This window comes from Helianthus annuus, chromosome 16 (assembly GCF_002127325.2).
Source record: "Helianthus annuus cultivar XRQ/B chromosome 16, HanXRQr2.0-SUNRISE, whole genome shotgun sequence".
In the NCBI taxonomy this organism is placed as follows: Eukaryota; Viridiplantae; Streptophyta; class Magnoliopsida; order Asterales; family Asteraceae; genus Helianthus; species Helianthus annuus.
The window spans coordinates 200,399,478-200,410,705 of record NC_035448.2 but is presented as its reverse complement, the minus strand read 5'-3'; the positions used below and the strand labels follow the sequence as shown (position 1 = coordinate 200,410,705).

The window sequence follows — 11,228 nt, the reverse complement described above, 5'->3', positions numbered from 1 at the left end:
TTTGTTTGTTACGCTGTTAGTGTAACCCGTCCACCGGACGGGTATTAAACTAGTTAGATTGGAGTAGAGTAGAATTAGATTTGGCCGACCGTTAAAAAATTTAATTTTCATCGAGTAACTTCTTATAAATACTTTATTTAATCATATTTAATGCATTAATCTAATCACTAAGCTATCAAATAAATTAATTGAAAAATGTCAACAAGTCAATTAGTCAAAGCCAGCCTGCTCGATCTGACCAGTTTTATAAAGTTACACATTGTTGTTTTTGTGCATTTTATGATGTCGGATATTGTTCTTTGTTTGTTTATCAATTCAAAAGTTTGATATAGCTGCGGCCCGGAATTTTAATGATTTTATTGAAGACGTTGGTTTGCATGAATTCTTATTGAAGGATAGGAAGTTTACGTTTTGTACCGGAAAGAAATTAGGTCGTATAGATAGAATCATGGTCTCTTGGTGCTTTCTTAACAAGTGGCCGAATACGGTATATAGAGATCTTGCTCGTGAAAAATCGGATCACTGTCCGTTGCTCTTAACGGTGGGGTCGAAGAATTTTGGTCCAAAACCATTTCGGTTTTTTAACTCGTGGCTCGATAAACCAGATTTTGAGAAGTTGGTTATTACTTCGGTTAACGAATTTATTGGAAAAGGGGTGCCGGATATAGACTTAATTCATAAGCTGAGAATTTTGAGAAGCAAAATTGTGGAATGGCGACACAAACAGAAAGCTTTAGAAAGTGAGGAAGATGATTATTTGAAGAAAGAGATTATTGAATTGGAGGTTGCAATGGAGGATAGGGAGCCATCGGATGAGGAGGTTTGGGTGTTTGAGGAAGCGAAAAAGAAATTGTGGGAGTTAGAAGATATGAAAGTAAAAGATTTGAAACAAAAAGCGCGGGTTAAAGGGGCAAAAGATGGTGACGAGAACTCTAATTTTTTTTCATGGAGTTATTAATAAAAGGAAGGTGAGCAACTCGATTCCGGGCTTAATGGTGGAAAGGAAGTGGACTTCTAGTCCGAATGAAATTAAAAAGGAGGCATTAAAGTTTTATAAAAAGAAATTCAAGGAGGAGGTGACTTCGAGACCGATTTTGTGGTGTGAAGGTTTAAAAAGAATTTCAGATATAGAGGCGAGTGAATTAATTGGGCAATTTAGTGACAAAGAAATCAAGGACGCGGTGTTCGAGTGTGAGGATGACAAAGTGCCAGGTCCAGATGGGTTCAATTTCCGTTTTCTTAAACGTTTTTGGAGTCTATTTGAGGGGGATTTTCGCAATATTTTTTTGGCGTTTTTTGAGACGGGGAAAATAAATAGGGGGTTGGGTCTTCGTTCATGGCTTTGATTCCTAAAGTGAAAGATCCGGTGGGTTAAGGGGAATACCGTCCAATTAATTTAATTGGTTTGTTGAGCAAAGTGTTGTCGAAAGTGTTGGCCAATAGATTGAAGCGAGTTACGGGGAATATCACTTCAGAAACGCAAATGGCTTTTTTGGCGGGGAGGTATATTTTGGATGGGCCTTTAGTAATTAGTGAGATTATGTCATGGGAGAGACGAACCGGTAGAGATCTATTTTTGTTTAAAACAGATTTTGAAAAGGCGTATGATAATGTAAACTGGGAATTCTTGTTATCGATTATGAGCCAAATGAGTTTTCCAAAGAGATGGTGTAAGTGGATTTATGGAGTGGTGTCTTCAGCGAGATCTTCGGTATTGGTTAACGGGTCTCCTACGTTCGAGTTTGATTATAGCAAAGGTATTAGACAGGGAGATCCGATTTCTCCGTTTTTATTTATTATTGTTATGGAGGCGTTTTCGGCTCTTTTTAACAAAGCGGTAAAAATTTTAAAACAGTAAAAATTGGTGCTTTTGATGGTGTGATTCTTCCGAATGGAGGTCCGAAATTAAGTCATCTTCTATATGCGGATGATGCTATTATATTGGGAGAATAGTCAAGTTTTAATTTTAAAAACTTGCGAAGGATCTTGAGAATTTTTTATGTGTGTTCGGGGTTGAGTATTAATCATAACAAGTCAACGCTTTTTGGTATTGGTATGAGTAAAATGGAGGTGCAACTTAAAGCCGATGGTTTTGGTTGTAAGATTGGGGAGGTTCCGTTCGTGTATTTGGGGATTTTGGTGGGAGCAAATATGAATAGAGAGAATAATTGGGAGGCCGTGGTGAATGTGTTTAGGTCTCGGCTTACGAAGTGGAAAGCGAATTGCATTTCTATTGGTGGTCGGGTTACTTTGATAAAGTCGGTTCTAGAATCCCTTCCTACTTATTATTTCTCATTATATAAAGCTTCGGTTTGCGTTATTAAAAAACTTGAATTGTTAATAAAGAAGTTTTTATGGGGCGGTGGGGATGACGTGAAGAAGGTTCATTGGATGGGATGGGATACTGTAACATGTTCGAAACGGAAGGGAGGTTTGGGTTTGACTAAACTTGAATGGTCGAATAAAGCTCTTCTATTAAAATGGTTATGGAGGTATCGCAATGAAGTGGATTCTTTATGGAGAAGAACAATTGATGCTATTCATGGGTCAAAAGGAAGAGGGATATGGTAAAGTGTAATAGGCGATTTTCCGGTACGTGGACTAAAATAGTGTCTGTTGGTTACAAGGTGAAGGTTCAAGACATGGGCTTCAATAGCATGATGAGAGGAGTGGTGGGTAATGGATCGAATTTGTGTTTTGGATAGATAATTGGGTCGATATTGTTCCTTTAAAAGATAGATTTCCAGCTTTGTTTCGGTTGGAATGCAATAAATGGTGTAAAGTCAATGATCGAATTGGGTGGTTTAGGGATTCAGTTGCAATGTCTTGGAATTGGTCGTCGTATCCGTCTTCGGCACAAGAGGTAGCTGAACTGATTCAGTGTCAGTGGATGGTTAATCTTACTCAGTTGAATGACCGCCGTGATTATTGGAAGTGGACTTCAGGCTCGGACGAAGTGTTCTCAGTGGCGATCGTTAAGAAGTGGTTGATTGATGAAACGGTTAATGGGGATATAGATTATTTCAAATGGTGTACATGGTTGCCAAAGAAATGCAACATTTTTATGTTAAGAGCGCTTGCGGATCGCATTCCAACTAAAACGGCACTTAAAAGGAGAAACATAGATGTGGGGAACTTGATATGTACGTTATGTGGTGATCATGAGGAGTCTTTAAATCGTAAATTTTCTGGGTGTGGGTACAGTATGGGAGTGTGGCAAGGGATTGCAAAATGGTGTGGTATTCCTCCGGTATATTTGTTTGGGATTAAAGATGAGGTGGAGCTTCACAAGTATTTCAAGCGAGAGAAGACAAAGAAACAGGTGATGCAAGGTATTGCTATTCTTACGTGTTGGAGGATTTGGAAAGCTAGGAACGAAATGGTCTTCTCAAACAAGAAGCGGAACGTGGTCGAGATAGTGGCGGATATCAAAACGTTGGGTTTTCTGTGGTTTAGAAGTAGACGTAATACAATTTTGATAGATTGGTATATGTGTTGTAATTTCGATTTTATGTAACGGTTGGATGTTTTGACGCTTCTATTTCCATCTTGGAGATAGTTCGTCTTTTTGTTGAATGAAATTTGCTTTTCAAAAAAAAATCAATTCAAACAAGACCTTCAAATAAATATGTTAGCTCAAACACAACTTGTTTTAATAAATGTATTGATACGCCACCTCATGCAAGTTAATGGGTCTTAAAAAGTTCATATTTAGAATTAAGGACGAAAAAGGTTACATTTAGAGTTTCATACACTTAGGCAAGTCTCGGGCTCTGCTCGTGAACAACACTACTTAATAGCTACTGTAACAACTCTCATTAAATTTTAAATAATTAGGATAGTAATTAGCTATTAAGAAAACCCTAATTGAGACACCCAAGTAATTCTACACTAACCCTAGAATTTCCAGAACAATCAGAATCAGGATCAGGGGCCCTAAAACTCAGGGGGGGCAAAACCCTAATAACGATTATCTTCATAACTCATTATAAAATTCGAAATTTATAAAACCATCGACACAGCAAGCCTACCTGCACAAAGGGCTACCCTATGAAAATAGAGTGGTCACTCGCGTAGCGCGACGGCTAAGGGGGTACCCCTCGCGCTACGCGACAGTGTCAAAATTTCAGTATAAATAGCAGGGGTTGGGACTTGAATTTTGGCATTTGAACGACGAAAATCGGAGTTACATAGGCCGAGTTATAAGCAAAACAGTCCAACACACACACACTATTATCGAGGTGCTGCCGCAAAACAGGGTAATTAGTCGATCGCTATTACGATTCAGTTTCCGGGATCAATATACCCAAAGAATATCTAAGTGCCGCCACATTGGGCTATGCTTTATCGTTGTCGATAATTCGATAATGAGCCGAAGCATTGTACTTTGTCGTTGTCGATAATTCGATATACGAGTTGAAGTACTATACTTTATCGTTTGTCATTTTGATAAATGAGCCGAAGTATTGCACTTGGACATTCATTGTCACAATTGATCTTGGAGAATTATCATAATCGTTGTATTGATCACTAATCCTGTTTTGTGTGCTTTATTGTGAAATTAGGTTAACAGGAATTAAATCTAAATTCTATCCACACTAAATCTGCAATGTGAGTTATTCTCTTTTTATAAATTCTTTTATCACAGTTTGTGACTATTTACAATACTCCAAATTATTTTCAGAATTATAACTTACAGTGATTAAGTTTATGTGAATCACCAAATTACAGCCGGTATGTGGGGTATTGTATACATTACTTGATAATCTTCACCATTGGGGCAGCCATTGGGTGATATGACCATAATCACAGATACCATTGGACGTATGGGCCAATGGATCGAGTGGTAAAGTACTGTGGGTAGTTGGTTGATATCAGGATACATTGTAAAAGATCTTATCACTGTGAATTATAACAAATGTGTCATTTTTAGAAACTAGAATAATTCACTCAGTATTTCCCCGCTGACAAAATCTTTTTTTTCAAACCTATTTCAGGTAATCTGCTGTAATTCAGGAAAAATGCAGGGGAAGCATTTCAAGCTTAAGATAGTGGCTCGATATAAAATAAAGAAATGTGTTTTATTACTAAAAACTTGTTATTGTAAATTACCCGGGATTTTAACCCGAATTGTGAAATAAAAATAATCGGGAAAAGTTTTAACTTAGCCGATCCTGTGAAATAAATTTTCCGCTGCTAAACTCACAATAAACAGATTACCGCAGAATTTCTGTTCCGCGGGTCCTGAAACGGGTCAATCCGGGTCAGGGACCGTGACAGAAATAAGGTGGTATCAGAGCCACTAAGTTAAGCTAATTAAGTATTTAAATGATACTTAATTTTTCCTGATTACTATATGTGATTATGTGTTTACATGCTTCTAACTGATTATTTGTTAGTTACAGTATGGATAAACAGAAGTTGCAAGATATCCATCTTAAATTAAATAGATCAATTTACAAAGAGGGTAGTTCTTCTAAAACTAAAATTTCAAAGCTCCCTACAATTCCTGAGGAAGGAATATTTGTGCAAAAAGCGAATTACGAAAATCCGCTTTCTCCTAGAAAAAGGAGTATGATTATTAAGAAAAGTAAGGAGCAAATCAGGGAAAGGAAAATTAAAAAGGAAACCCTGGATGAAAAATGGGCTAATTTATATATGTTAGCTACTGTAGCAGAAAATGCGAATCTTTAAAAAGTATCTTGAATACAGTACTAGTAATTCTCAGTAAGTAGATAAATAAAACTGAGTGTTTCCTGTATTTTGTACAAATAAGTATGCAATAAAACTTCTGTGTTTATTTGGTAAACTTTGTTCCAAAGTTTTAACTTGACATTTTGTGCATTTTTGCATATATGCTACACAGCATGAACGAGATCTCTGAAGCTTTTCAGAACCTCAATCTGTACCCAGTAAATATTGAAGTTTCTCATGAATTTACGGGATACGTTGCTGATGTGGATGAAACCGTAGAACTCCCTACTCCACCAGTAACCAAACCAAAAAGAAGGCCAAAGAAAAATTATGTATGGGGAAGTCGTATACGTAAGAGAAGGACAGTTACAAAAACTCCTAAAACTAGTAAACCCTTAGACAAAGGAAAAGCAATTATAATTCAGGAAAACCCTAATCCACAAGAACAGGAAACTGACGTTAATGAGGTTAGGCAAATGGAGGAGCAGTTCGAACAGTACTCTCAGGAAATAGCAATAGAAGTAGGAAAAGATTCTAACCCAACTCAGGTAGAAGTCGGAGAGAGTTCTAATCAAACCAGGGGAGCTACTTTTCAGGATCAAATAGATATATTACTAGGAAAGTGTGAAACTATGCAACCTATCAACTCAGGTATCTTTACCTATCCTGTTGAAAATCCAATACCGATGAACCTTACACCAACAATCACTGAACCAATAGTCCATGACCAACCTATAGAACCAGAAGAATGGTGGACTAACGATTGGCAATTCCAAAACATTGTCAACAGTCCTTACTCGTTTCTTCCACAATTCGACCCAGAACCCCTACCTAATCCACCGATGAGCAATGAAAACCTGGCTGAACTTCGCCACTTTGGTGAAGAGTTAATGGATGCAGGGAATAGAATTAGGGAAATAGGGGGACAGATTGCCTGGAAATACGACGAGAGGGAATTCCGTTTCTGAGATGACGAATAGAAGGGTGGTGGAATTATTCCTGTATAATAGTAAAAGTAAATAGTGAAACCAGTTGTAACATAACAAATAAAACATTGTAAAATATCGGTGTGTATTGATGCATACTATACTGATATAAAATGCAATCGAGAAATCGATAATTTTGGCTTTATGTGTTATAATTTGTTTAAATGATTTATTGTTAATTGCTAATTGTTCATAATAACTTATCATCAGATGGCAAATAACGATAAAGAACCAGTAAATGAAATTAATCACTCGGAGCAACAACCAGAAGATCAATATATGACTAAACAAGATATAGAAAATATGGTTGCCCAAGGAATAGCCAACGCAATTCCAATGTTCGTTGCTGCTATGAAAAATCCAAGTAATCCGCAACATATTTTACCTAGCAAACATACTACTGAAGATAATTTCAGTAATAGCATCAACGGGGGCAATGACCATATAAATCATAACAATGAATCTCAGCACACCCAGCGCCCTAAGAAGCGAAAGTCTGCAACGCCTGGTTGCACTTTCAAAGAATTTCTTGCTTGTAAACCCGCCGAATTTGCAGGCAACGAAGGAGCAACTGCAACGCTGCGATGGTTGGAGAAAACCGAAGCAGTAATTGCAATAAGTAAATGTGCTGAGGAAGATCAAGTCATGTATGCCTCAAACCTATTTAAGGAAGGAGCACTAGAATGGTGGAACACGGTGCTACAGGCAAAAGGAAGACGGGTGGCTTATGCTATGACCTGGGAAGAATTTAAGAATCTTGTTGAAAGGAAATTTTGTCCTGAGTATGAAAAGGAACAAATGGCAAATAAGTTCCTCAATCATCGAATGACCGGAATAGATTGTCGTGGTTATACTTCGACATTCTTCGAATATGCGAGAGTAGTACCTAACTTGGCTTCGCCAGAACCGGTACTCATTTCTCGATATATTTGGGGATTAATTAGCGAAATTCGCAATATCGTTAAAGCTGCAAGACCTCGCACTATTGACGATGCAGTAGAATTAGCTAATACCCTAACCGACGAACTAATACGCACAAGAGATGAAGATAGGAAGAAAGAATTGGCTCAGAAAATTTCCCAAGGATTTAGGATGGGTAATAGTAGTAACTTCAAGAAGAAAGGAACAAGACAATCTTCCATCCCGCCATTCTGCAGAAATTGCAAAAGGAAGCATTTTGGAAAATGCTATGCAATTTGTAACTTCTGCAAATCGGTGGGCCATAGTGAAGAAAACTGTAAGAAGAAAACTGTAACCTGTTTTCACTGTGGAGAGACAGGACATTACAAAACCGAATGTCCTAAACTGAACAAAATCACTGATAACAAAGGCAAATCCGTTGAAGGAACTGTTAAGAAGAATGCCAGGGCTTTCCAGCTAACTACTCAAGAAGCAGAACTCATTCCGGATGTGATAGCCGGTACGTTTTTAGTCCACAACATCTATGCAAAAGTATTATTTGACTCTGGTGCGAACCAAAGTTTTATAAATACTTCATTCTGTCAGGCTCTTAAGTTACCATTAACTACAGTTAGGCAGATCTTTACAGTCGAAACTGCAGATGGAAATTCCATAGAAATTAATCAGGTTTTGCAAAAAGTAGAAATAGAACTTTCAGGTCATAAGTTTATTGCAAACCTATTACCTATGAAATTAGCTGAGTTTGATGTTGTGTTAGGAATGGATTGGTTAATAGCCAACCATGCTCAAATCATATGTGATAGAAATTCTATAGAAATTCAAGCACCTACAGGAGAGGTAATTAAGATTTCAGGAGATAAACCTCGGAAGCCGTTAAAGTTCATATCAGTAATGAAAGTTGCTAATTATGAACGGAACCAAGGAATAGTATATATGATTTCCATAATCATTTGTACTAAGGGCAAGGAACTCAAGGAAATTCCTGTAGTTTCAGAATACCCAGATGTCTTTCCAGAAAATTTACCTGGGTTACCACCAGACAGAGAAGTAGAATTTAGAATTCATCTAATTCCAGGAACTACACCGATAGCCAAGGCACCTTATCGATTAGCTCCTACCGAAATGTTAGAATTGAAAAAGCAATTAGATGAATTACTAAGCAAAGGATTTATACAACCTAGTTCATCCCCTTGGGGTGCACCAGTGTTGTTTGTGAAAAAGAAAGATGGATCAATGAGAATGTGTATTGATTATAGAGAATTGAATAAAGTTACAATTAAGAATCGATACCCATTACCTAGAATTGATGATCTTTTTGATCAATTGCAAGGAGCTAGGTATTTCTCTAAAATAGATTTAAGATCCGGATATCATCAATTGAAAGTTCAAGAAGAAGACATACCTAAAACTGCTTTCCGAACTAGGTATGGTCATTATGAGTTTACAGTCATGCCCTTTGGATTAACCAATGCCCCAGCTGCATTCATGGACATGATGAACAGAATCTGTAAACCATATTTGGATAAATTTGTGATCGTATTTATTGACGATATACTTATTTATTCCAAAAGTCAAGCCGAGCATTGTCAGCATTTGCATGCACTCTTAACTTTGTTAAGAAAAGAAAAGTTGTACGCGAAATTTTCGAAATGTGAATTTTGGTTACAAGAAGTGCAATTCTTAGGCCATATGGTGAATCACGAAGGTATTCACGTAGATCCTGCTAAGATCGCAGCAATTACCAACTGGAAGGTTCCACAAACCGCAATGGAAATTAGAAGTTTTATAGGTTTAGCCGGTTATTATAGACGGTTTATTAAGGATTTTTCCAAAATAGCTGTACCATTAACTAAGCTAACCTGTAAAGCCACTAAGTTTGAGTGGGGTCCAAAGCAAGAAGAAGCCTTTAGAATCTTAAAGCAGAAATTAACCAATGCACCAATCCTAGCCTTACCAGAAGGAACAGAAGATTTTGAAGTATACTGTGATGCTTCAAAATTAGGATATGGATGTGTGTTGATGCAACGCAAGAAGGTAATTGCGTATGCCTCCAGACAGTTGAAAAAGCACGAAGAAAACTATACGACTCATGATTTAGAACTAGGAGCCATAATTTTTGCCCTTAAGATTTGGAGACATTATCTGTATGGAAGTAAATTTACTGTTTATACAGATCATAAGAGTTTAAGGTATATATTCGGGCAAAAAGAGTTAAACATGAGACAAAGGAGATGGATGGAAGTCCTGAGTGATTACGACTGTGATATTCAATATCACGAAGGAAAGGCCAATGTAGTAGCAGATGCCTTAAGTCGTAAGTTCCCTGAAAAGCAAAGGCGAGTCCGTGCTCTTAGAATAAATCTACAAGTAGATTTACGGGAACAAGTGAAAGAAATCCAGAAAACGGCAATCAATGACGATACCGAAGGAATGAAAGGTTACCTAAAAGAATTAAAACAAGGAAATGATGGAATTTGGAAATTTCATCAAAGCAGAATTTGGGTACCTAAACAAGGAAATTTAAGATCAAAAATCTTAGAAGAAGCTCATAAATCTAGGTATACTGTACATCCAGGAAATAATAAGATGTACCAAGATTTAAGGAAACATTTCTGGTGGATAGGAATGAAAAAGGACATAGCTGAATATGTATCTAAGTGTTTAACTTGTTCACAAGTTAAAGCTGAACACCAGAAACCTTCAGGCTTACTGCAACAATTAGAAATGCCTGTATGGAAATGGGAACTTATAACAATGGACTTTGTTACTAAGTTACCCAAAACCAGAAAAGGTAATGATGCTATTTGGGTAATCGTGGACCGATTAACCAAATCAGCTCATTTTCTACCAATCAAGGAAACCTTTAACATGGAAAGATTAGCCAAGCTATATGTGGATGAAATAGTATCCTTACATGGAGTTCCGCTCTCCATTGTATCGGATAGAGATAGTCGTTTCACTTCCCGATTTTGGACAAGTTTCCAAGAATCAATGGGAACCCGACTTAATCTCAGTACTGCATATCATCCACAGACCGACGGACAAAGTGAAAGGACAATCCAAACTCTGGAAGACATGCTCAGAGCATGTGTAATTGACTTTGGAGGTAATTGGGATAACCATTTACCATTAATTGAATTCTCCTATAACAATAGTTATCATTCAAGTATCGAAGCTGCACCATTCGAAGCCCTGTATGGACGTAAGTGCAGAACTCCAGTATGTTGGGCAGAAATCGGAGAAAGTCAATTATCAGGTCCAGAAATTGTACAAGAAACTACTGACAAGATAACTCAGATCAAGGAAAGACTAAAAACAGCAAGAGATCGTCAGAAAAGTTATGCAGATAATCGTCGCAAACCGCTTGAATTCCAAATAGGAGACAAAGTACTTTTAAAAGTATCTCCTTGGAAAGGTGTTGTAAGATTCGGTAAGAAAGGGAAACTGAGTCCCCGATATGTTGGACCATTTCCAGTAATTCAACGAATCGGGCCAGTTGCCTATCGCTTACAGCTACCAGAAGAACTAGCTGGAGTACATGATGTATTTCATGTATCCAATCTCAAGAAATGTTTATCAGATGAATCTCTGGTGGTACCTCTTCAAGACATAGAGGTAAATGAGAAG

At 37.4% G+C, this 11,228-nt stretch overlaps 2 protein-coding genes across 2 annotated transcripts; both read left to right on the top strand.

Moving 5' to 3' along the window:
• Window positions 1–1,483: 1,483 nt before the first annotated feature.
• LOC110920386 lies at window positions 1,484–1,953 on the top strand. Its single transcript, XM_022164599.1, has 2 exons — window positions 1,484–1,757; window positions 1,856–1,953. Exons 1-2 carry the CDS (start codon window positions 1,484–1,486, stop codon window positions 1,951–1,953), a joined length of 372 nt encoding a protein of 123 aa, XP_022020291.1.
• Window positions 1,954–2,064: 111 nt separating this feature from the next.
• Window positions 2,065–3,517, top strand: LOC110920387. Its single transcript, XM_022164600.1, has 2 exons — window positions 2,065–2,567; window positions 2,809–3,517. The coding sequence occupies exons 1-2, from the start codon at window positions 2,065–2,067 to the stop codon at window positions 3,515–3,517; spliced, it is 1,212 nt and encodes a 403-aa protein (XP_022020292.1).
• Window positions 3,518–11,228: the final 7,711 nt, after the last annotated feature.

What these genes read in the sequence shown, in the direction of transcription:
- LOC110920386 (XM_022164599.1), top strand. Translation starts at nt 1,484, where the DNA reads ATGGCTTTTTTGGCGGGGAGGTATATTTTGGATGGGCCTTTAGTAATT. An exon ending in CGAGTTTGATTATAGCAAAG is followed by an intron (nt 1,758 to 1,855) that starts GTATTAGACAGG and finishes ATTTTAAAACAG; the next exon opens with TAAAAATTGGTGCTTTTGAT.
- LOC110920387 (XM_022164600.1), top strand. Translation starts at nt 2,065, where the DNA reads ATGGAGGTGCAACTTAAAGCCGATGGTTTTGGTTGTAAGATTGGGGAG. An exon ending in TCAAAAGGAAGAGGGATATG is followed by an intron (nt 2,568 to 2,808) that starts GTAAAGTGTAAT and finishes TGGGTGGTTTAG; the next exon opens with GGATTCAGTTGCAATGTCTT.